The sequence below is a fragment of the Silurus aristotelis genome, assembly GCF_946808225.1.
Source record: "Silurus aristotelis genome assembly, chromosome: 1".
In the NCBI taxonomy this organism is placed as follows: domain Eukaryota; kingdom Metazoa; phylum Chordata; class Actinopteri; order Siluriformes; family Siluridae; genus Silurus; species Silurus aristotelis.
This window is the reverse complement of record NC_139574.1, coordinates 12,158,944-12,186,468: the sequence shown is the minus strand read 5'-3', so window position 1 is coordinate 12,186,468 and position 27,525 is coordinate 12,158,944. Positions and strand designations below refer to the sequence as shown.

Genomic DNA, 27,525 nt, shown 5'->3' with positions numbered 1-27,525 from the left:
CAAAAGACAATCCAGGTCAGATGATTAAAATTAATGCCCACTTCATTATCTTATTGTAATATTTGTACATTTTTGTTGTTTTGGGTTTAAGATCTTAGGTGTAACCCATTCACATCTTTCTCTACATTTTATCCCTTACAATCATGCTTGCTAATTAACTACTGTTAAATGAGAAAAGAAAACTATGTAAACTGTGCAGTTCTCCAGACATTGGGCTGAGATCACTCTATTATTATAAAACCACAAATATGTTGAAACTGTGCATACTTACCGTTCTCTTGTCTCTCATTTTCAACCAAAGTTGATTTTTGTTCTTTTGCTAGGAAGGCATTTTCTGTCTTCAGTTAAAATGGTCAATGCTGACTCATGATAGACCTTGAACTTCATGTCAAATCTAATGCAGTCCCACCACGCACAGTCTCCCTGTTCTCATCACTGACGTTTTACCTAAACATCGCTGTTTTCCAGCAACACAACATCACCATGGAGATTCTTTCCCAGTCAGAGCGAGAGTTAGGAAATCCTGCAGTTCTGTAAAACCTTATACACGCCACATGGTTTTAAGCAACCTGACAAGCAATACTCACACACACACACACACACACACACACACACACACACACACACACACACACACACACACACACACACACACACACACACACACACACACACACACAAGGAAAAACAATCAAGCTGCTTAATAAACCCAAATATGATTTATGCTTAAGTGCTTGGTTGGGGTTGCTGTTATCTCTGACTTATCTAAAGACATTAGAGAGTGTCATACAATTTTGAACCAGATGTTCATGCTCAGCCTTTCTTAAAAGTAATGTTTAGCAAGTTAACATCCGATTATACATGTTGTTATGGTTTTGTGAGAACATAATAAACAAAATCCGTTTTATTCGTTAGTCATGCAAGCAGTTAGATTTAGAACATCAGTTAAACCAACAGTTCAACCTATGTAGTGAATAAATTTTGTTTTGCCTCATTAGGCTTGAGCTGCAACGGTAATGTAGCTAATAAGCCCCGGTATCTTTCAAGCTGAGACTCTCGGGGCTTTGAGCAAGGCCATTAACCCTCTGTGCTCCAGGGGGGGCTGTATCATGACTGACTCTGCGCTCTGACCTCAGGTCTTGAACAAGCTGGGATATGCAATGAAAAGAATTTTACTGTGCTGTAATATATATGTTACAAATAAAGGCTATTTGATTTGAAGTATAAGAAGTTTATAAACAGTAAGTACTGGGTTATCTTGCCTAAATCAAAGCAAAAGTTTCAGTGTCTCATGCAGCCTTTCTATCTGTTTTCTGACACCATGTTTTACTGTTCTGTAAAAAAACAGATAAAATCCTGCATATCCAGTGGTGGATGAAGTACACCATTCCTGTACTGGAGTAAAAGTATAAATCCACTGCCTAAACACTAGTCTAGTAAAACTACTTTAACATTTCTATTTGAGTAAACATAGACAAGAACTTGGTATTAAAGAGACTTTAGTAAGTTGAGTAATGTATGAAAGTCAGTGTTCCATCCTCCTGCACATCGCACATTATCAAGGAGAAAGTTTTCTATGGTTACATAAAAATACCCAATACCTAATACTTAATTTTAAAAGAAAAGTTACAATACTTTTATTTCTATTAATTCCAAAATATCAAACCTTGTTGTCACTAAAAACCAAATGTCAAACTCAGATATAGTTTTATCCCAAGATTGGCAGATAAAACAATATTTTAAGAGTAATCTACATATTAAAATACAGTAGTTACACATGTATATTTGTATAATTGTTTTAGGCATTACAATGTGCTGCTTTTGCGTGTTCATCACATCCATATTTCTTTGAAAATTAAAGATGGTATGGTAGTAGTGTTGTTGCTTCAGAGTTCCAGGGATCTTGGGTTGATTCTGAATTTGTTACTGTCTATGTGACTTATGTACAGCATGTTTTCCTTGGGTTAATGTTTTTCATGTTGGTTCTCTAGTTTTCTCCTACCTTACAAAAAATAATAATAATACATGCTTATAGTCAGATTATGTAGTATGTAGTAATTGGTTAGGGTTATAAGCAGTATAACTGTGGTCTAGTCTTCCTTATAGCTACATTAGGGTTAGTGCTATAGCTTCAGCACAGACTGATGCCCAATTTGTATTTTGCATGTATGAAAGTATTTGTTAAAACACTTTTTTATAAATTGGAATAAAATCTTATTTTGTGGAAAAATACTCTTATTTGCATAAATGGTGCAACTCATTTAACCATTTTACTCTACATAGTACAAGATCCCATGAGCACTTGCCAAACTTGCCCTAAATAGAAATCAAAATCCAGCAGAGTGACAAAATCACTTCAACATGCTGTCATACATCAGCCTTGAAAAGCTAACCATGGCTTCCCAGAGTAAGAGTAACGTGTTTGAAACATGGGAGCCTTCCGGCTTGTCCTGGATGTCCCTGATGATTCTTCTTGCAAAGTTTTCATTGGTTAGATGTTAGAGAAGTGATGATAAAGAAGGGAATTCCAATGTTCAACGTTATCTCTCCTTATTCTCTTTGGCAACTTGCAGGCGCCATTCAGGGAGTGAATTCCATACATCTTTCAAATGAAATACCCCTAGAGATGAATCATAACCATACTCACAGCTTTGTCATTGAAAGAAGTTCTTGAAAGTTATATCACTGTCTCCTAGATGTCTGTGAAAGTGAAGTCATACGTTGTGCTGGCCACTTTGTGGTGGTTGAGGTATGTCTGGGGGAATATAGTCACAGGTTTATGCAAAGTCTCCTACTTTGGAGCTTTGAAAAACTCAGAGTCTTGTTTTGGCAGTGAAAACCTGGTTCCATCTGTATTTATGAGTGTATAGGATTACCTGTGTTACTTGTTTTAAGCTGTAACATCAGATTGGATTGAATTAAAACTTTGCAGTTAAATCTGGATGAAGGCAATTGGTTCAATACTGTAATAAACCTTACACTGTATCTCTCAGTAAAGATACTGCAACCCATGGAACAATTGCAATCTATGTAAACTCCCATTTTGTCAGAGCCCAAATGTACACTAGGCTATGAGGGCTTATGCGATTTGTAAAAGAGTTTTCTGTAATGGATTTAGAGATTTAAGGAGTGATTATATAGGGCTTGTCTTTTTTTAAAAGAGTCTGGACTTATCACGTTTTACTCGTGTCTAAGAAGGCAATAAACTACAATTTCAAATTTATACCTTAACCTCACTTTGGCCTCTACATGTCTAATGATGTGCAAAATAGGCTACATCGTGGTCCATTTATGGACATGTCAATAAGTCCAAGTCTTCTTATTTAGTACCAAGAGTAAGCTGTGTAGATTCGATGGCAGGAAGATACATACCTGATGAATACCAATGCTGGTTCTCACACTCACAAATTTATAACAATTCAAACATAGGAAAGGTGAAAATGTGTGGTTTACAGTAGTTTTTGTATTTTATCTTACCGATCAAGAATACATTTGTTTGAACGAAACATGATCACAAGTTCAATTTGAATTTCTCATGACATCTGGTTGGGGTAAATCACTTTTTTTTTCTTTTTTTCTGCCTGCCTGCCTGCCTGCCTGCCTGCCTGTCTCTCTCTCTCTCTCTCTCTCTCTCTCTCTCTCTCTCTCTCTCTCTCGCTCGCTCTCTCTCTCTGTCACCTACTTCTTAAAAGAGTCACATGGAGGTCTCATGAGAAACATCTTTGCATTTTCATGATACAGTATAAATCCATTGTCCTTCTCTTTCAATGCACATAATTGTTTTCTTGTTGAAAATGTGCGAAGCAGTGCTGACAAACTAATGACATTTTAATAGTGATGAATTATTTTTTAATTATTACCATTCTGACCCACTCGAGGACTTGTGGTCTCATTTCGTTTTTTTTCTTTCAAAAGAAGAACCTCTTTGCAAAGCTAAGAACTGATGTTTAAAAATATTTTATGGAACCATAGTTTTGTTTGTTTGTGTGTTTATGGTAATTTCCCATATTTAGGTTTAGAGATACTAAGTTGTCTATGATAACAGAGGATGTGTGTATGGTGCATGATCAAGCTCTTTCAGTATTTAGTATGTATATCTGGTATAAAACTATTTAGTACTTTTGAACAGTCTATATCTACAAATATAAAATAAATCTAAATGTTTAATGGAATGGCATTTTTAATAAAACCCACAGTGTTTACGTGGTGTTGCTTTTCGAGGTGCTCAATATAGGAATAAAAGAGAGGAATGGCTCCAGTAAATGAATATGATGTTTGGTATTTGCTGAGTGTGATTAATATCTAAAAAGCTGGACAATAATAAAGTCAATCTCTGGTGTATGCTGATTTATTTATGTTTACTTGGAGATTGGTTGAAAAATAGTTTGCAACTTCAGTTTTATATGAAATATGATATGATACGATTTTTGATAGGGTAAAGTGGGAGACTTTGTCTTTGAGGAGGAGACATGGCGTGCGTCAGTGAGAATGTGGGAATAGTGCAGGGCTGGATAAAGGTGGAGGTCCACGGCTCGAGCTCGGGTGTCAAATTTCAGTGTTTTTCAGGGGGCAGATTAAGCTGAGGGTGAACTAAGGCTGTCTTTGTTCAGGAGGCGCTCCTGAAGGTGCAGAGCAGATCAGAGCAGTGCAGTGCACAGCGGAGAGTAGAGGTGCGCTGTGGAGCGGAGAGGAGCGCAGAGGTTCTCTGCGTTAGCGGGAAGATACACGGCGCCTCACGGCTTCTTGCTTAAAACACCGCCTGCTCCTTATTGAGCGCGGAGAAGACAAGACTTCTGGAGATATGGCTATAAGGTGAATTCAATGAATACCTGCTATTGTAGTAGATTTCACTTCTGAGAGGAGGTTTTTTTCATCACATCTTTCAACTCTTCTCTTGTCACCAGAGTTTCGCCGTGGTGCTGGTTGTACCTCTCTGTTTTGGGGCTTCTCCATCCAGCCACTGCGTTCCAGCTGCAAGACGGTATGTCACCTTTTCACACTCTATATTACCAAAACGTTATTTCTACGTTTAAAAGGCGGTGTTTTATGAGTGTTTGATACATTTTTACAATGTGGTTTGTTTGCGTGGTGAGAACGAAGAAGTTTAAGAAAATAGTTTTCCCAGATGAATGAATGAATGAATGAATGAATGGATTGATGGATGAATTAAAGCCATTTAACCCAAATATGATGTTTGATCATTTCTCTTCACATTTACATTATGTAACATATAGACATTTCTGGTCAGATATGCTCTGACCACCTTGTCACGTGTCATGTTTGCTACGCACATTTGCTCATGGAGATGATGCGCTTTTACGCACAGTGCGTCGTTTCCCCATGTGCTGGTGCCCTTGTGCTTTAAACATGTTTTGCATCTCAAGAAATAAATCACAAGCATTTCCAGTCCTTGTTTTGGAGAATATCATGGACAGCATGGTTTAGTTCTTTCTCTGCTCTCTGCACTCCCACTTGGACTCTGTTTATTAGCTGAATTGTTGAATCTGGTGTGCATTGACATGGTCACAGTGAGTCCATGAAGGAAAGGAAAGCTATTGTGTTTTTTTTACAACTAATTTTAATTGTTGTTAAGCATTTTGATTTGGATTATGGCCTGTTTGTTCATGTTGGGAGTAATGGAGATGGATATGGATGGTGCTGATTCAGCACATTGGAGTTGTAGCTAGATCCAGCACGTGCTGTGTACAAATACAAAGTTGCGTTCCTGCTCTTAGGCAGTTTTCATCATAATTTGATACTTTTCGCGAATTTGTGACATGACTTCTGTGAATATGATTGATATTAAATGGTGGTGAGAGGGTATAGTTTCTGTGTTCATAAGACTTGATGGTTTTTGCTCACTTCACTTGGGTTCAGCTTTTATAAAAGTTTAGATTTACAGGCTTTAATAATATCAACTCTTTTTCTGATTCCTACATTTATAGCATTTGGCAGATGTACTATTCCAGAGTGACTTGCAAAATGTAATGGCCGTTATATTTATCCATCATTTTTTCAAAGAGCTTCAGGGTTAAGGACCTTGTTCAAGGGCCCAGAAGAGCTGGAATGTCAACTCATGACCTTCTGAGCAGTAGCCCAGTGCCTTAACCACTGAGTTACCACTGTCCTGAATTCAAATAGAATGTTTAGGTCCTGAATTTTCGGTGTTCTCCTTGCTGAACTATCTAGCTGGATTTAACTAGTTTCCACCTGCTAAAACAAAGACTAAACCACTCAAACTAGTAAACTATCTTAACTAACTTAGGCTATTTTCCAGCCTAAGTCTTATATAATCAGTAATCAAGTCAAGTCAAAAAGCTTTTATTGTTATTATAACCATATATAGCTGACACAGTACACAGTAAAATGAGACAACATTTCTCCAGGACCCTGGTGCTACATAAAAAAAACATAGAGCTACATAAAAGAACACAAAGCTAAGGACTAAAGTAAGTGTCCTCGCCACATAAAGTGCTTCGAATGCAAACAGTGCAGACAAAACACAAGACAGTGTAGGACAAGTACACAAAACACAAAATAGCACCGACCGGTAAACCTACTTTATAAAATGTTATACAGTACGATATGCAAAAAATAACTATATACCCGATTGTATTTGTAAACATTAACACAATTTTGTGCAAAAACAGTAATAGATGAGTGATGAGTGTGTGTTGAGTTTAGGTTGTCAAGTCAAGTCAAGTCAAGTTTATTTCACAACAGACATTGTTTCAAAGCAGCTTTAGAGAAATCAACAGTTAAGGTGAATGGTGTGCATTTATCCCTGATGAGCAGCCATGGTGACTGTGGCAAGGAAAAACCTTTAGATGTTATGAGGAAGAAACCTTGAGAGGAACCAGACTCAAAAGGGGAACCCATCCTCAATTGGGTGACACCAAGAGTCAACAGTACAGAACACTGGAGATAGAGAACTAACATGAGCACCGGAGTATAAGATTATAAGTGATGTTCTTTCTGCAGTCTTATACAGTCTATATGGTTAGTAGCTCCTAGTTTTATGAGCTCAGCATTTGTGATCATCACAGATCCAGCATCAGCTTCTCCATGCCAGAGCCTCTAAACACTCCAGGAGGTCCAATGTAAAAACTCCACACATGTAGTGGGATCCAATTGGCACTGGTACGTCTCTAGATGGTTCGGGATGTTTGCGAGTTTGGCATCTACTTCTTCAAAGGTCCGTAATCATCACGAGGTGGGACGTGACTGGAGCTAGCCAAACCTCAGGGTGTCTCGGGATGGGGAGAGAAAGAAAAGCAGTGGAGAGAAATTAACGTAGCTGCTGTTCATTAAAGAACAAGTTGATAATGTGCATGTGATCAGATGTTCTGGAGCACAAGGTTATAATGTGAGAAATAATGTTTGTTTGTACAGTTTAGTTCTGTGTGTTGAGGAACCTGATGGCTTCAGGGAAAAAACTGTTGCACAGTCTGGATGTGAGGCCCAGAATGCTTAGAAAATCTTTCCTGGTGGCAGGAGGGTAAAGAGTGTGTGTGAGGGGTGTGTGGGTTCGTCCACAATGCTGTTGGCTTTGCGGATGCAGCGTGTGGTGTAAATGTCTGTGATAGAGGGGAGAGAGACCTAGGTCTTGTGTTTAGAGATGGTGCAGCTCCCAAACCAGGCAGTGATGCAGCTACTCTGTAGAACGTGATTAGGATAGGGGAGGGAGATTGGCTTTCTTCAGCCTTCTCAGGAAGTAGAGGTACTGCTGTTCTTTCTTGGTAAAAAAGCTGGTGTTGAGTGACCAGGTGAAGTTCTCCTCCAGATGTACACCAAGGAATTTGGTGCTCTTGATGATCTCTTTGGATCAGGGGTGTCCAATCTTTTGTCCAATCTGAGGTCTCCCAGTGAGGAAATCAGGAACAGCATCTCCATCTCCTACCTTCAAATCTTATTATCTTAATCCCTGATCCAAAGAGATCGTCAAGAGCACCAAATTCCTTGGTGTACATCTGACAGAGAACTTCACCTGGTCATTCAACACCACTTAAATCCAGTTGCAGAGGGAAGTGTTCAGGCCCAGTAGGCTCTGCTTCTTAATTAGGAGCTGCAGGATGATTCTGTTGAATGCTGAACTGAAGTTTATAAACAGCATTCGTACGTATGTGTACTTATTGTCCAGGTGGGTTAGGGCCAGTTGGAGGGTCGTGGAAATGGCATTGTCCATGAAACGCTTTGGACGATACGCAAACTGCATGGGGTCCAGTTAGGGTGGAAGCAGGGTCTTAATGTGCCTCATGACAAGCCTCTCGAAGCACTTCATTACGATCAGCACGGGGATGTTTGTGTACGCTAGAAGTTTTCATTAAGTATGTTCCCATCTTTCAGAACTGGCAAATTAGTCATTCTTGACCATCATTTTAAAGACTAACTGGTGATCATGGACTGACAAATCATACTTGTCTGCATTCCTTAAGGTCAATGCCACTAAAAGATTATGTGATTTTAACCCCAAATTATCCATGTAATGAGTGATGGGTGGCCAAATGCAGTCTATGCAACCGTTGGAATAGCTCATTCATAACTATTACGCCAAAGAATAGGGACATATAGAATAATCCATCAAGCATAACATTACATTACATACAAAGGCTGATATTGTTTTCAGAAGATCAAATAATGTTGTAAACTCATATCAGACCCTGTTATGAATGTCTGGTTCAGAGAAATGAAGCATGCCAAGGACTCATATATTTGGTGTTAGAATATTTTGAAGGGAAGGCTATTCTGATGAAAGTGCTTGTAAAACATTTCACCACTGACCCACCTGTTTGTCTCTTACATTGGTGACAAAGTAATTGATGGAACAAGATTTCTCGTTTCACATGCTGAAAAATGGCTTGAAGAGAGAATACAGAAATGCTACAAGAGGGTATATCTAATTAAAATAAAAATTATTTTGAGAGTTGTGCTACAAATACATAATTATTTGTTTAAATGAGAAGAGGAAACATGGGGCTGTAAGTCATTTATTCTCCAATAACAGCATGCCCCAAAGCAATTCATAATAAATCTTTTTATTATTAGACACAGATTTTGTTACTATAGAAGCAAAAATGTATTAGAATGAGTACATTAGTCTAAACTTTTCATCATTTTAAAAGTAGGCAGAACTCTAAAGCCATGCTGTTTGAGAAAATGAATTAGAACCTTCAGACTGAATCAGATTTTAGACCTTAGCAGGGCTGGTTGTATGCTGAACTGCTTCCTCAACAGTTTTAATAACTTTATTTTATACATCATTATTGTGCATATAATTCATTGTGGTTTTGACAGTAGAGTCCTTGGAGAAAAGGTCTTTGTGTCAGTATGTGATGTCATGCCCCTGATGCTTAGTATTGTAGACCAGTTTCCGAGGCGTGACAGAACTGTGCTGTTGTATGGTTGATATTTGACTTCTGTAGTTTTATGACTCATCATTCAGGAGAACACAGCCAGCAGTGTTGTGAATTTGCCAGGGAGCCCATTTGAGGACAAATATTTCCAGCCACAGCTGTAAACACACATAAAATAAAGCCGTTGCTGTGGAAATCACATTGCTGTGTATTCGCAGGAATGTGAGCTCTTTCTAATTCAAATGATTGTTTGATTCACATGTTTGAGGTCTGCAGCAGTGTTAATGGTAATTCACACAGTCTGCTTGGTGTGTGGTCACTGAAGTGTGAGTTGTGGGATTAAGTTTTGCAGTCAGCATAATAAAGTATAAAGTATCTAAGGTGCTGTTTTGTTGCTTTTGTACACCCATTGCTATATGAATTTCTAGGTTAATAAGCATTTTGTGATCACTGTACAAAATTAATCATTTTCTTTATTTTTATACATTTGGTTTTTAATGTGTATGTTCCTTGGCTGATATAACAACTCCTCAGTTGCTCTTCTCAAAAAATAGACATATTAATATGAAAATGGTATGAAAATAAGTATAAAATTAAACCCCTAAAATCCCCAGTAATTCCTAAGACATACAGTAAGTGGAGTTTAGGCAGAATTTTTGTATGAAACTGGCTGGATTTTAAAGTCATGTGATTTTCTTTTAGTGGAAAGATATTTGCAAAAACAGCATACAACTTCAAAACGTTTTTAAAGTAACTCTACCAAAAAAGTTATTTTGTCAGAGCCATATAACCATCCGGTCAATTACAGCTTCTATAATAGACTTCACCCACATTTATTATCCAGATAAGTTATATTCATTATAGTGTGGGCTGAGAAAATAGAGATATTTAAAACAATTAAATATTTTAAATCATGTGACACATTTCATGTGACATAGTCATGTGACACATTTAAAGCGAATAAAGCTGTTGAAGATGAATGCTACAACATTTAGATAGCATTCAGATTGCAAAGGGGATGGAATGTTTACCTGCAATTGCATTGATTCAAAAACATTACAGGCCAAAACTTCCACAAAGGCCAGAGCATTTTAAAGCAGAAATGTTGTTTTCAGATTTATCTGAATATAGCCTTGTTTTTACGTACATTAGCATGACACATGGTTCTTATTTAGGTGCTTATTACGGTGCTTTTTATAATAGTATAAATCTGAATACAAGCCAATATACAAGCCATCACACATAATGTATGTTCATAGCTTTACTCAATTGCTCCAATAGTGGCTCTCTTCCAGCCTGAGTATTCAAACTACTTTTTAAGACTCTAGCACAGAACCATAACCCATGTCCCAAAGTCATTACATTTAGATAACAACTGCCTCAGGCTAGAAAGGTTTGGGAAGTTTTTAAAAAATTTCTTTAAAATGACAAATTATAAATCAGAAATGATAAACTGGAAATGTCCAGCCAGCACAAGCCACAAAGTAATTGTAAAATCTCACCTTTAGCTGTGAGCTCTCTGATCAGCTTGTGCTAGCATCAGGTTTCAATGAAAGAACTTCTAAAAAAAAATGGTTAGGGGGAAACAACCCGCCTTTTTTTTAATAAAGAAAGACCTGTGTGTCAGGCAAAAATAGACCTTGGTATTTGGTTTCCCAAAGACATTTGCAAAAGATATAGAGAATCACCTATTGAAATGAACTGGATCTGAGCCCCTGAACTTTCATTTTAATTGAATTGATAGTGTGATATCGCATATACTGACCTTTGTATGGGTCAGACCATGTTGAACCACCAGATATGGCTCTCTTTCGAGCTTTGTAATGATGATTTACCGTTTGGTATTTTGTCTTTCTTGAACCTGTTTATGGTGCATGGAGTGCCTATAGTGTGATTTTGGAGAGTAGAGGAAAACAAGAAAATTAAGTAAGGTTGTATGTACATCATGTATCATAGTACATACTATAATAAAATTAAATGCAAGTAAAAGGGCAATGGAATTTATGAACGCCAACTAGGTTTTAGTTTGAAGTTGTAGAGGGAGATTTTATTCAGCAGCACACAAATACAGTATATTCCATCAGTTTCTGGAAAAAAATGAAGCAAGTGCATCCAGAGGAAGTTTTGGAGTGTAGAAAACAGACTCGTCCTTTTTTTTCATAGTGAGTCTTAGAACAAATTCATACATTTGCATAAAAGGCTTTTCTGTTCTTTACGTTACTGATTTAATTAGATTTTTAATATCCTGCTCACACAACAAAATATAACAGTGAATGTACTATTAACTAACATCACTGTAGTCTTTTTATTTGGTCCTGCCAGTGGGCGTGAAGATCCTACATACCTCGTGTTTTTTGCACCTTGTGAACATTTTCTGATATCCTGTTGTCTGTTGATTCTCAGTGCACATGCATTCTTGGTTTGTCTAAAGATGTCTAAATAATGTCTTAAGTTCATCTGCTTGGCATCTGCTCACTGAACATAGCAATGTCCATTCAGCTCCAGACATATCCTCTTTTAGAGAAAACCTGTACCATCTGGAGCAGATGATATGTCAGTGCTGCTGCACCATTTCAAAGCAATACTTCCTACCCTTTAACTCAGATTGTGTACTTATTTTTAGGGCATGCATTTTGGGTTTGTATATATTACGGAAATGCCCCACAAATGGACATCATAACAAAACATTTACAAGCAACATATCCCCTTGTTGCCAAGCACAAATGGTGACTGTTTCTATTCCACTCCCTGCTGGTTGTGTGATCTCAACAGGAACGTACAAACAATAGCTGTGGAAAACATGGAGCCATTGCAAAGTGTCATGGCAGGGGAGCTGAGCAACAATCACAACATTAATCTATGTTAATATAATAACGATGGAGAAAAGTTCAACAGAAAAGTGTGACAAGAATATTCCATAATATTAATGACACATCAGCCACTGGAAATATACATGTACAGCATTGGACAAGACCTGAGAAAACTGTAAATATACGAAGGTTAGTGACAGGAATGACCTGATGTTTATGTTATTACCAGCTATAACTACAATGTGTAAATATATATATATATATATATATATATATATATATATATATATATATATATATATATATATATAATGTATATATTTATATACATATTAGGGTTGCCAATCATTTATATATTTAATCACAATTAATCGCATGATTGTCATGAGTTAACCTATGATTAAACACAACTTAATCTCACCTTTTGATCTGTTCTAAATGTACCCTAAATTAGTACTTTTAAAGTTTTTAATACTTGTATCAACATGGGCATGGACAAATATGTTTGCTTTATGCAAATGTATGTTTACTACTAGTGAAACCATACTCAACATAGAGCATGAAGACAAAATATTGGTTTTGATTGCCGGATGTGTGCATCAGGGTGGATTTTGGTGTTGATTTTAGACTTGGCACATCAGTAAAACAAATGTTTAATGATTACAATTTTTTAAATGGAGTTTATTTTTTAACTCTATCTAAATAAAGAAAGGACATCAAGAATAAATGTGTTTAACACACACACTGTGTTTCCCATTATCTTTGACACACAAACCACTTAATTCTGGACCGCTCTGGGGTCTCAATTATAAACATGTTATAAAACGAAAGTACCTTTTGGAAGGAGAGAAGGGGGATTGGCAACACAGATACCGCTCACAACCTTTGCGTGATAAGTGGCGTACGCACAAACAGGGCTGGACATGTGCGCACGCCACTTTTCACGCAAAGGTTGGCCGTCTGTGTTTCCACGTTGTGTGTATGCAAGGTTTACTTACAGGTGTGCAATTTCTCCCATCAATTTTATTAATTTTTTTTAATCACAACCTTTGTGTGGAAAATGGTGTTTTCGGCCCCGTTTTGTGTGCACACTATGTTTATAAATGGGACCCTTGGACAGGTTACACAGAAGTTGCTGCAGAATTAAAGATGGAAGAACGGAGAAAAAAACAGTGATAAGCAAGGAGAAGATTCAGACCAAAGTACAGCACAGAAAGTTTCCAAAGTTTGGGAACATTTCAAACTAAAACATAAAGAAAACACCATACAGTATGTTTACGTTTTTTTTAAGTAATTTAAAATAGATTTTTATATTTTAATTTATGATTTTTTACTTATATGTTTATATTTGCATTTTGATGTAATATAGCAATTAAATGCACAAAATGGGTTTAGTTCTTTTTTAAACTTTAATTTTTCTAAAAAGAAAACAAATGATATGTTCATTTCAAGAGACCTGTCTTATTTTAGTATATTTAGTATTGCTCTTAAATGAAGTAAAATAACTTTTTATCACATGTTTACCATGATGTAGCCCTTTATAAATGCGGCTATGTCAATATTAGAAACATCCACCATTATGCATATTGGTATTGCTATTTGAATATTTTGCATATCTTATTACTTATTCTTGTTAATATCTTTACTTTATGCTGAATCGAAAGATTAAGTCAGAAAGGGAAGGTTTTGAGGTGGGGTGTTTTGCTGTGTCACAGCTCCAAGGTCCTTGATTTGCTCCTGAGCTTGGTTTGCTGTCCAAGTGGAGTTGCCCATTTTGCCCTTATAGTTTCCTTTGGTTTTGCTGGTTTCTTGCTAATGGTTGAATGGACTATAATTGCTCCTGAGTGTGAGTTTGGATAAAATGTTTGCTATTCTATCCAGAGTGTGCTCCAGATACATTGTTCAAGATTCATTCAGACCCTGACCAGGATAGAGCAATTACTGAGTTTTAATAAATGAACAGACACTTTCCCATTGCAATTAGTGTTTCAAGTCTGTAACATGAGGCCATGTAAATTATAAATAAAAATGGGAAAACACTTTGTATTTTAATAGGCAATCAGCACTTAAAGGCAGTAAAATGTCATAGTCAGAGCTTAAACAGATATCAATCCCTATGGAATACTGTGATATTTCTGGGATGTTTTTATCTGGTCTGGATGGAGTGACTATTTGGAAAGTCTTAGTTCACACTTCACAATAGGGGGACTTCCAGCAGGTGTGCATGTTTTTAGATTGGCAGAGAAACAGGATATGACCGTGGACACCTATGCTGAATCTACACAACGCTATACACTAAAGGCAGTAAAGTTTCCTCTGAAGTTTCCTGAGTGAGTTGGAACATGAAAGAAATAACAGTGGATGAAGTATAGGGTGCTGATAATAACAGTGAGGAAAAGGAAATGGTTGAACAGATGTATTCAGTCTGTATTTCAGTGTTTGTTATCATTCAGAGTCTCTAACCTGCCAATGCAGTAGCATCTATATTGCTATATTGCTATCTATAGAAGGTGTTCTTAGTTATCCAAACTGTTAACACATAGTTGGAGGCAGTTTTAAAGGATTTCTTTGGATTCATTAAATTCTCGTTTCACTTGGATTAGGAGAGCGATATCCTACAAACTTTTACTGACATCTGTACATATGACATATAAACTTGGAACCTGTGATAATACCTTTGTACAAAAAGCTTGGAGTGGAAGATTTTGAGTGGCCTGCTATAGAGCGCTGACCTAAACCCTACTGAACACCTTTGAACTAGAACACAGATTGCCCGCTTCATCCTACATCAGTATCTGTACTTTCAACACCCTTGCTGAATGAGCCCAAACTTCCACAAGAACACTTAAAAATCTAGTGGAACATCTTCCCAGAAAGGTTCAACTATTTAAAAAAAAAATGTCAACATATGATGAGGCTAATAGTTGATTAGAACATAGTAACAGAGCATTAACCACCATACAAACAGTTATGTTGTTTATTGTGCCCTGTTTAATCTTTGCTGTTTTGCCAAATGTAAGCTTTTTTCTGCTTAAATCTACTAGAAGTTTAAGCCTGTGTGCTAATTTTCCATAGAGATGCTAAGTCCTACAGTGCTAAGTGGTGTTTCTACAAAATAGTTAAAAATGTATTAAATATTTAAAAATGTTCCAAGTTACAGAGATGCCAACAAAGTAAAATATGGCTGGACAGACAGATAATCCTCAGCTGTGTAGCAGCTGTGTAGCATTTCTATGTAACTTTATGACATTACTGTAGGAGTTGCAGCTGCATTAGTGCATTTCGAAGACATTTGATGCCATGGCCTTGTGGAAAAAGTTTCTCAATCAGTTTAAGTCCTCAGATTCTCCATAAAACCATTAACTAGGTTATTTATCAATTTCTATCTTCTGATTAAAATAATTTGCTTTTGGAGCTAATCATTGCTTCTATGTGTTTTTTACATAAGCAGTTAAAGCCAAAAGTTTGGGATAAAGTCATTAGGACTCATTTAGAGTTCTGGAGATGTAGCTCATGAAATGTACTGAAAGACAGAAGGCATATTCTGAAGTCATGAATAAGGCACTGATTGTGCTTAAGTATTTATGTGTTCCTCAGCAGACAGTAAAAAATAGTTTGTGAAAGGACATTTAGGAAGAGCTGTTAGAATATGTCCTGTTTGCACAAAAAAAATGCCACTTATTTTGTTCTGCAATTACTCCTAATTTTAATGAGGTACTATTACTGTGTTTCACTCTTAGAGTAACAAATCAGCCTTGAAGAAATGTTAATGTTTCTGTCCTTGTAATTTGCCTCCTGTGTTGCATGCATTACTTTTAATAATGGAAATGGGTCCTAGTTGTTGTTTTTTTTTGTTTTTGGCTACAACAAACTTTTTATTTGCTTGGTGTAGCAGAAAATGTCTCTAATGCCCTACTGAATATTGCCAGTACTAGTTCTACTAACTGTTAATTAGTACTACTAGTTGTACTAATTTCTCTGATTGTCAACTCTGTAATAGTATTTGGAGAAGAAAAACAGTGTAATAGGTTAGTAATGGTTTTATTGGGTTGAGTAATGAATTAACTTTATATGGTGTGCTGTTTTTAATAGTTTGTGATGCAAATGTAGAGATGTAAGAACTAACAAAGGTCAGCGGGGTGGACCAGAATGCAGTGTTGCAAATGTCTTAGAGAGATACCCCAGAGGACAAGGCCTTAAAGGCTGCCTCGTGAAGGTCCCCCTCCTATTTAAAGAGGAGATGGCCAGAGAAAAGTTGACAGTTCTGAGTGTCAAAAATCTCAAGGGCACTTCAGACAGATGCTCGAAGGGAGGCTTAGACAAGGCCTCCAGAACAACTCTCAGGTACCATACAGGCACTCTGGTTCGCACCTGAGTTCAGCGTCAGTTCAACAGCAAGCAGAACATTTTGAGAGGAATAAATTGTGGGTTTTGGGCTCATGATAATTTATTAGATATCAATCAGTGTTTGACTCATTAATATCATTCTATTACTAGATTGGTGTGCAAAGATTAATATTAGTACTATATTAGTACTATATTAGAAATAATAATACTTTTCACATAAACTGAGTTGATTAGGTAAAGAGTCTTGTGATAAAAAATCAAAATAGGAACATTATAGCAACAGTCAATCATAGTACTTGAATACTTACGTACATTTGAAGCCAAATACTTTTGTACTTTTACTTAAATGAAAGTTTAAAGTAGCAATTTTACTTTTACTGGAGTCATAGTTTACCTACTGTATCTCTACTTTTACTCATTGCTTTGTGTACTTCGCCAAAACTGTGTATATTACTGTTCCTGTACAACTGTATACTTTAGTATAAACAGTATGAAGTATGTTGGAAAGATGTTTAGAATGAGCATTTTAGTCTTTTGACTATGCCACCAGTATAAAGACAATCATCCACAGTGTATTATACTTATGTGGACCTGAGTGCTTGTTTGAGGCTTGTTTGAAGTACATACTGTGGGAGGGGGCTCAGTGGTTAATGCATTGGACTTTGAATTGGAAGGTCATGAGTTGAAATCCAAGCCCCACCACCAAACTGCTACTGCTGGGCCCTTGAGCAAGGCCCTCAACTGCTCATTTGTAAGTCACTCTGGATAAGGGCAGACACACACCAGACACACTATTTATATTATTATTTATGTATGATTATGTTGATTATGTTAAAGCCATCAGGCATTTCGAGACAGTCCTGTACTCTTTTGAGTACAGAGTGAAATGGCTGAATACACCACTCAGTTTAGCTTACTAATAGAAAATAACATTAAAAAAAGCATTTCTTGTTTGAACTTATTAAACTGTGGAAATTAATTTACAGTTAAAGCAGGCAAATGTACATTGTGATTCCAACTGACGTAAAAAAAAAACCCTGGGAAAAATACACTGGAAACTCTTAAAAACTGTATGGTGTATGGCTATATAACACTGTTCTACCAGTGAAGTTGTATATCCTGCAGGCTTCTGAATGGTTTACTAAATGTAGTCATAGCATCACCAGGTTATTTTGTTTTCTAGATGACTAAACAGCCTTTACATGAGTGAGAAACTTTTCCCCAGACACTGCAGGAACCATTCAAGGGGACAAGGGGCAAAAAACACATCTCTTCTCTAAAAGAAATCATTATATATAGATTTTTTGATTTGTTTGCAAATGCTACTGGTTATATAAAAAATAATCTTATTGAGTTTAGAGTATGCCTGTTTCCTTAAGAGTATAGAGGGACTTGCGCTCAGACTAAAGATTTTATGTATATAATACTATATGTATAATATTTGCTGCTGTAACAAAGAAATTTCCCCACTGTGGGACGAATAAAGGTATATCTTATCTTATCTTATCTTATCTTAATACATGGTGCAGTGGTAGCATTTAAACCTCCCAGCTTCCCGGTTTGAACCAGAGCCACTGTCACTGTCTGTATATTATTTACATATCTACATTGGTTTCCTTAGGATGATCTGGTTTTTGATAGACTGATGCATCCCATAAGGTCAGGTGGCTTTATTGTAATTCCGAACATATACAGTTGATACAATACTCAGCAAAAATAATATATTAGACCTCCAGGACCAAGGTGCTCTGAAAGACAACATAGACTTACACAAACAGTGGAATAAAACACAGTAAATCACAGTGCAATACAGTTGGGTCTGCAAGTCAACCAGTTTTCCTGGGATTCATTGTGATCTGAGCAGGATTAAATAATTACTTAATATAAATGCATGAATAATGAAGACAAAATGCATAGTAGTTAAAGAGAAGGTCAATTACACTATTCCTCTCGTACTAATTATTAACTTTTCTTCTATGAACTTTTATTCAAAATAATTAAACTGTGGAAATACATTTTTCACATGTGGTCTTCATAATTGGCTATAATTGCAATTGAAATAAAGGAAAAAATCCTGATTTACTGTGTTTAATTACTGCAGTTACGACATTTCTTCTTTTCATTCCTAAAAAGGAGGATTCATTCTATTTTTGGTGGTTAGCTGTGTCCAACTTATACATTATCCTGCCAGGAACAATGAGAAGAATGCACAACTCCCCTTTTTTTTACCAGTTGGTCTTCGTCAGAGCATGTGAGCAGAAACTCAGAAAACGGTAGCCTTTTATAATGGTTTAAAATCAAACAGGCACAAAATGTAAGCCAAAATGTTCATAGAGAATGGTAGTTTCAGTTCCATGATCTTGGATTAGCTCCATTTCTTTTTAAATGTGGCAGATTTTATGTGGTTTTAATGGATCAAATATGAATCAATATTCCGACTTACTGGAAAGCAAATGTGCTGTGGAAGATTGAACTACTTCATTCATTAATAATAAAGTTCTTGGTTCTCTTTGAATTCTATTCAGTTGGATTCAAAGCATTTTGTTTTTCTTTCGCCTGCTTTGACTTGTTCCATAGTGAAAGCTTTCATGAGTATCAATAGAATGATACATTTATTAAGATCATAAGGAATCATAAGTGTGTCTGTCATCATATGGTTAATGTGCAAAGTGCCATTCATCATTAAACGTTTTTGAAATTGTATTCCAGATTGAGAGTTCAGAGTTCTCTGTTCCTTCTATATTTGTTCAACCCAAAGAGGTACACTGGCCTTAATAATTATATGTGTATAATGTAACATACTGTATATTACTGATTGATTAAAGTCAATAGTTTTTTACTAGTTAACTTGTGATGACATTTCCGGACCAGATGTCTTACAATACAGTATGTAGTCTATTATTACCAAATGACCAAATTGCTTTCCTCTTTTTAAATACTTTTTAAAATAACAGACAAAAATGTGTATGTAATTTTAGAGTACATAAAAAATTGTATCATGCTGTAAAAGGACTGTAGTGCCATCTTATAATAGAGATTAAATATAAAAGACACTAAGCCAAAAGCCTGTAAAAAGCTTCATTCTGGCAGTTTCATTTGCAGATTTATGAGTGGAAGTTAAAATTGAGTTAAAAAAATCATGTTCAAGATCAAACATCTACAGGTACTGGCATGCTGTCTCTACATTTAAAATGCTCACCATTTAGATTTATGGGACTTGTGGCTAGCTGTGAACTTCTCTGCTCCTGGTAAGATTCTTGCACTTCCTCCATTGCTCTTGACTTTATAGAATAAGGCAATAGATAAAACACTTGTAGGTTTATTTGGAAGGCTACACAATGTGCTAATGGACTTGCATAGTCGTAGCTATGTGTGCGACCGACAAATATATTGGATTTTAATATCTTGGACATTTAATTTTTACATTTTTACCCGGTAACAATATGTTTTGCAAAGTCATCTAAAATATATTCCATTCTGTAGTATTATGATTATGCTTCAGTGAATGTTTTCTTTTAGCCGTACACTCACCTGCTTCTCCTTAACGGTTGGAATCCATTTATAGTTGGTTTTATTTTGTATTAAATCCAATTAATCTCTTTCAAAGTTTTCTTTCTAGCCAGGCTTGCTCTGGTTTTTGGCTATTCAGGTCTAAGAAAGGATTATAAAGCTGATTTGTGACTAAACATATAAATTAATAATAATATTTTGATCTTTTATGATCCTGCCCAGTCAAAGTCTGACAAGATTTGTAGGCTAGTCTAGGATAACTCATCAGAAACAATGAATTTGGTTATACATAACGAAATAACAAAAATAAACAAAAAATAAACAAAAATAAAATGCAAGACTTATGCCAAAACTTTACACTGTTTCTTTCTTTGCATGAGAGTTTAAATAGCTGGTTGTTATATATATTTGAGAAACACATTTTATTTTAAGAAAGCTTATAGTTTTCTTATATCTATGAAGAATAAAAACCATCTCTGTCAGATATTTCTATTAAAAAATATGCCATGCCTGTTTGCTGAGGATTTGCATAAAGTTTTTATCAAAACTGCCAGGCTTTGACATAAAGAACAGGGGAGTGTAATTACCACCCTGGCAGGCATTTCGTTTTCTTGACACACAAGACTCCTTCCACAAAGCTGCCATATTTATACCACATTTACCAGTTCCGTTGTGTCACAACAATTAGATGTAATAATATAAGAAATGATAAGCCTTTTTAGTTTTGCATTTCTTTAGCACTTATTGCCCTGTTTTTTCACAACGATGTATAAAATAGAATCAGGTAAGGTTTGCTGTTCTGGTACTGATTGCTGATTTTGGGGTCATGAAATGACAGCACCAATGACTCACCATGTTCTGTAAGGGACCATATGAAATTAGCATAAAGAACCTAACCACTTAGCAAGCCAGAGACTGGGAGAACACCACAGCTTTGAAATGCTGCAGTGTAATGTACAGGACAGCTGTTTTCACTCAGAGATCTCAGTATTACACATTTTCCTCAGGGAACTGGAATTTGGGAAATAGGCACATAATGAGTTTGAGTCCATCTAAGCCATTGACAGGAAACGGGTTCTCTTTTGGAAATAAAAAGCTGATGAGATGGTCCTAGCTGAATCATGACTTTAATTAAAAAGCTGCTACAAAGGTGTGACCTTAATACATTTTAAATATGAAGTACGTTTGTTGTGAGGATTTTGAAGAGCATTAAGGAACAACTGAGACAAATAAGGAAGTGTTAGAACATCTGAGAAACATTTTCAGCATTGGAGATACTGATAAATCTAAGGAGCGATGATAAAGAACATTTAAAGAAAAGTGATGAGTTACAGGAAAAATCACACCAAACCTAAAAATCTTATTGTTTCCTGTAAGTCAACACTTTCTTTAAATGTCGTTTAAAAAAGCTTCACACAAACTCAAAGACCTGCAGCTGATAGATTCCATTCTGGAGGCAATGTGCCAATGGTGCCAGCAATGTGTGTTACAGTTTTTTTAAACTATGTGTTTAGGTATGTGGCTTTACAGCTGTTCAAACACAGATGTAAGCTGTAGAGGCTTGTTTACATTTTATACACAGTCTCTATGATTGCTAATGTCTGAAAGTCCCTAGGTGCCATTTATTTGATTTGGTTTCCCTGTCCTTGACTGTTGGAGATCACAAAGTTACATAGCCTAATATGTTAAATGCCTTATTTAGAATACAATATATTATGCAATAGTATTATAATAACATTAGGTATAAGTCTTTCTATAGAAATGATTATACTTATTAGTCTGTTTCACTGGCTTTAAACCTAAACTTAATAACACAAAACCTAAATAAATAAAATAAATAAATGTCGGCTTGGAGCTTAGGAGTTCTTTTGGTGGAACTTTAGGAATAAAATGCTCTAAAGAAACACTACTGCATGCATATAAATAAAAAAATATGATCAGATTGATTATGTTCAGAGTGATGTTTCACTGATAAAGTGGTCCCTGGCTGCAAAATGTATAAGAATATTTGCTTCATCATATCATATCATGTGTATGATTCAGATGAATCTCTTGACTGAGCATGTTTAATTTTCATGACTTCAGTAGTTTAGCATGCTGTTTTTATGAAAATACATAATATGTGAACTCAAACTCATGTTTCAAGCAGGAGGATAGTATGGGAACCTCTCCAACAGGTTAGCTCCACTAGCTGGACATTGAAGTGTATTTATATTAGTTGTAAATATAACTGCATATTTAATAATGTTAGAACTGTTAAACTATAAAACATAAACATATAGAGTAAATGTAATAACCCACAGACTAAAGAAAGCCAGCAGCAGTGGTGGACAGTAATGAAGTAAATGTCATTTGTTACTGGACTTAAGTAGCTTTTTCGTGTGTCTGCAAAATCAGTTGCTTCCTTTTTTTATTTATGAGTGGATTAAAAAGGTAACTGATCAAGCACGTAGCAAGCCACCAATCAGGGTGAGAGCACTCTCTATTTTTAACTTGTTTTGATTGGCGCCTGGTGATATCTACTTAGCACGAACATGCAGTTCAGTTTAAGTTCAACAGCAAGCAGAACATTTTAAAAGGAATAAATGATGGAACAACACCAGTGACCTAATATGTGCAAATTTCTTTAAGTAGTTAAAAAGAAGGTTTTGGGTTTATGATAACTGTAATATAAATCAATCAGTGTTTGACTCATTAATATCATTCCAGATTGGTCTGCTAAGAGTAATAGAGTCTTTTCACATAAACTGAGTTGATTAAGTAAGAGTCTTGTGAACAAAAATTATAATAGGATCATTATAGCCATATTAACTCATGGTACTTTGGATACTTAAGTAAAAAAATACTTAAACTTTAAGTAAAAGTTTAAAGGGAGCACTTTTACATTTAAATAGAGTGTTTCTTTATTTAACTTAAAAATATGGTTTGTGTACTTCATCCACCACTGGTCAGCAGTATAACACATTTAAAGCACTGCTTCATGGGTAGTACAGTGTGTCCAGAAAATCCCCCATGTCTTTTTCTTTCCCTCTGTCTCACTCAGACATATTAGCGACAGCAGATTTCTCTGTTCCGCCCTCCTAAACTCCATTTCATGGTACCAAATTCGCTATAAAAAAATTTCTCCAGAGAAAAGATGAAGGGTCCGCCTTCTCTGTATAATAGTTGTACTTATTTTAATTGCATTTTTTCCATTCAACATATGTTTTCCCCAGGAAATGTGATATCTCCAGATCATCATTATTAGTATTTGGTAGCCACAAAAGCACATATTTTGTCATGGTTTATTCAACCTTTATTAGGACTGTGTACATAATTTACCCCACACTGATTTTATTTGACCCTTTTAACTCCTCAGTGAAACCTGGAAGATGTTTAATTTAAAAACAGACATAGCAATGCATCATAAAGACTTCCCTACTCTCTCTAGTTAAACATAGCTGTTATAGTTAAACATAGCTTATGTGGAAAATATAGCTTGTTGTATAATCTGATGGAACAGGACTATAATATTATGCAGGGCACATGATTGTTTAAAGATCCTGATTGTACCTAGTGTTTGGTATACAGTAAGACACTAGATACTCACAGAATTAATACACATTGAACTGAAACAACATTCCTCCAGGACCATAGTGCATTTAAAATTCTTTTAATGTAGAATATAAATTACATAATGTAGTATTCTGCAGATTAACTTTTACCATACAGTATATAGATGAAGTAGATATTGGAGTTGCACTCAGGTAAATAAAATAGTTATTTTTTCATTAATATGTTGAATGTGGTAAGGAAGAGTTTTTCTTACACTCCCAAGCTAGTGTGTGTGTGTGTGTGTGTGTGTGTGTGTGTGTGTGTGTGTGTGTGTGTGTGTGTGTGACTATGTAAAAGTTTTGACCTTGATGGACCCCACAAAAGTTAAAAGAAAAAGGAAAAAACCCAAAGATTGGAATTTGGTTACTGAGGCACAGAGATGGAAAGCAAATACTTTGTTAATGTACTTCAGTAGATTTTCTGGTATCAGTATTTTACTTCACTATTTATTTTTTGGACAATTTTTTACTTTTACTCATTACATTTTTATACAAATATCTGTAATTTCTATTTCTTACATTTTCAAACCAGACTTGTTACTTTTGTTTTAATCTATTTGGTGATATGATCAATATTTTTTCTTCTCTTTGTGCCGTTTTCGTCCCATCAACCTATTTCTTGTCATTGTGCAGCTTTTCCAATTTACCACTTGTGTATTATTTCCTGGCTCTCACACACCACAGACGTAGGCTAGCCCACAAAGCTAACAACTAGCAAGGCAGAAGGCAACAAGAAGTATGGGGCTAACAAGGATGAGACAGAGATAGTCGATGTAAACATAACTGAGAACCCAAACTTCTTCACTTTAACTTGAATGAAAAAGTGAATATCTGTAAACATGAATATCTGTACTTCTACTTGAGTGGACGATGAGTGTATTTTTGCCATCTATGCTGAGGCAAGGGTTTGGGCTAGGAGGCAGATATAGAAATCAGAATGATAAGCTACAGTAATCATTATGGGAGTGGAGAGTCCGCATAGGGATAGTGGTTTTGTATGTGTGTGTGTGTGTGTGTGTGTGTGTGTGTGTGTGTGTGTGTGTGTGTGTGTGTGTGTGTGTGTTTGTGTGGTGGCCCACAGCCAGTGAGCTGTTGATGTTACATGCTCCCAGCCAGCCTTAAAATGTAGAGCATTTAAAGAAGAACGGGATTGTCTCTTTTGAGAATGATTAGAGAGTGATTAACTGCAGATGTCTATTGAAAGGCTGTTTTCATTTTGCAAAATGACTTTCTACAGGCATTATGCAGGTGCTTTCATGCCTAATAGTCTAGTTTTAAGCAAAACTGATTTTACTACAAAACGCAAAAGGCAACAAAAAATAAGATTAAAATCATAGAAATCACAAAAATCCCTCTAGAATCGGTACACTCATTACATTTTATTTTTAAATTAGATACTAATTTGGATAAATATATAAACATCTATCTAAAAAAATCAGGTTTCCTGAAGCACTGCAGTCCTGTTTTGTGGTGCAGTTTGTACATCAGGTCTCAGTTTACCTGCTTCAAAGAAATACCCACTTAATGCAGGTGAGCTGACTCAGTGTAGAATCTCTTTCTCACTGCATTTGAACAGCTCTAGAGCTCACTTGGCACTGGACTGAAACCACTTTGCTCAGACAGTCTCAGGCTGTTTGCACTTGTGTGTGATTGGAGTCCACTCGCATAACTATTGTTATTGATGTCCTGAAACAACTACGACTTTGGGTTTTATCTGTAATACTATGTCAGATGTTTTAAAATGTACTTAAATAGTTAGTTTATTGCGAAGAATTGGCATCAACCAAGGCTTATATATTGAAACACATGTTGTGTGTATACACTGACATCTGGTCAGCTTAGTAATGGTATATACACATGGTGGGTTTATGCACGCAAACAACACAAGTGTACATGTATACTGTATGCAAATATTTTTATATGCGATGGACCTGATCAAATGGAGTATATTTTTCCTGTGTACTTATATGATGACACACATGGCTACAGGATATTTGTATCCATGTGCAGCAGCATGACCATATCTTTTGTGAAATATACACAATTATCCAAGATATTTTTCACATAAAGTGTTTCACATAGATAAAAAGCTTATTCATATCAAGAAATAAAATGCTCTTCATTACTATATTTAATGCTGTTTTAAGCTTTTTTTGTGTGTGGAATAATACTATTTACTGGCTTTAAACTCTAAACTTTGAAACTGACCTGTTTAGCTCCTCATAGTTTAGGTTATTGGGTTGTTGTTTATCATTAGTTTCCCCTATAAACACAATTTTACACCAAGCTAATTTGACTGATGTAATTTGGCAACTGTAGGTCCTGACTTCACCTCTTAACTTTAACAGGCTTGAATTGGGTCATTTGAATTAGGTCGGGAACTTGGAAATATAAGAAGGCACAGATGTGCATTAACAAGCCCTAAAACAATCTTCACCACCTTATGCAAGTTAATGTGCTTCTTCAAACATCACAAACCCTGCATTGTTTCTGCTTTAGTAATTTCCACCTATATTACAGTGGCTAGTTAATACAACTGTGCCGTTTTATTGTTTTCTGCCCAAAGTAAATTATAAGGAGCCAGCTGAAATAGTATAATATTTAGGTTAACAATTAAAAACATTGTCAAAGCTATATTTTTGGCAAGAAGGTGGCCAAACATTTGTTCTGCTTAGTCTCATGCCTGCACATTCACAACAATTTGCAAAAATCAAGTCATTTGAAAAGTTACAATGATTATGGTTAACGCCAAAGTCAGCATTGGTACCTTTTCTTAGATTTTTTTTGTGTAAAATTCACTAAAATCCAACATTGCCCTAACTGATTCTTAAGAACAGGTTCCTTTTGTTAGGATTCTTTTAATGCTGTCTTTCATTGGATGATGATGAGAACTATAAAGATTAAAGAAGCTATAAACATTCTGTATGTCCTACAATTCTTTATTATAAATAAGATCTTAATGTTGGTGTAAATAGACACTTTATCATACTTAATTTTAATGCCGGGTTTGGTAGAACTTCCTTAGTTCTATTGTGATCGTTTCATTTTAGTCTGCTGGTCCCCAGTCAGAGGGTTGTTAATGTTACATGCCACCAGTTAAATTAATCATTTAGACTGTGATAAATATATAATGTTATTCCCTGTATGTCACACTTTAATGTGTTGTATTATTTGAAGTGTGAAAATTTAATTATGGATAGAACTTTGCTGTCACTCTGCATAAGTCCATTTGCTAAATGCCATAAATGTAAAAGTAAATATAGGATATATTTTTTTTTTTTTTTTTTTTATTAGGAAACCTGAATACTGATTTTCAAAGTCTTATTAGGGGTTGTTTGCTTTCATCAGAGGAAAAATCTTTTTGTATGTATTATCTGTAATTCGTTGATTTCCTATACTTTACTCATTTTGGTCAAATTATTGTTAAATTGTTGATACCTTGCTTTAAATATATTAATAGTAATATTAAATCAAAACAAGATTTCTAACCCTGCCTAGCTATCAACCTACACAGATAATATTGGGTAAAAAGCCAGTTCTGGTACCAAACACAGAGATACTTTAAGGTGTCTAATAGCTTGCTAGAAGTGAGATTTTCTGCTATAGTGGATGTCAGATGTTGTGAGTCAGATGTTTTTGAGTAGCTATGTGCCATAGCAAAACAGAACAAAGTATAAACAGTTTGGTTTAAATTTAGACTTTTTAATTTAGACAAAGAATTGACTTGCCAGAACAAATTTTTCTCCTCTTTCACTTTTGTGGGTAAGCAGATTTTGTATGGATGAGCTGAATGCAACGATTAACATAATTTCATTCATGATCCACCACACAACACACAGCATTTGTTGTGTTTAACCTAAAATTCCGTCTTGCCCTTTCCCTCAAGCATTGCAATAGTTAAATAACAAGAGA

At 35.6% G+C, this 27,525-nt stretch overlaps 1 protein-coding gene across 4 annotated transcripts in view; it reads left to right on the top strand.

Moving 5' to 3' along the window:
* The first annotated feature begins 4,442 nt into the window (after nucleotides 1-4,442).
* col15a1a (collagen, type XV, alpha 1a) overlaps nucleotides 4,443-27,525 on the top strand; it is a 94,189-nt gene continuing 71,106 nt past the window's right edge. For 2 of the 4 annotated variants that reach the window (XM_083544701.1, XM_083544700.1), the window contains exons 1-2: nucleotides 4,443-4,812; nucleotides 4,905-4,981. In XM_083544701.1, coding sequence (XP_083400827.1) covers nucleotides 4,802-4,812; nucleotides 4,905-4,981 — 88 coding nt within the window. In that variant the 5' untranslated portion in view covers nucleotides 4,443-4,801. The remainder of the gene's footprint in view (nucleotides 4,813-4,904; nucleotides 4,982-27,525) is intronic. The other 2 variants (XM_083544699.1, XM_083544698.1) reach the window with 1 other exon arrangement.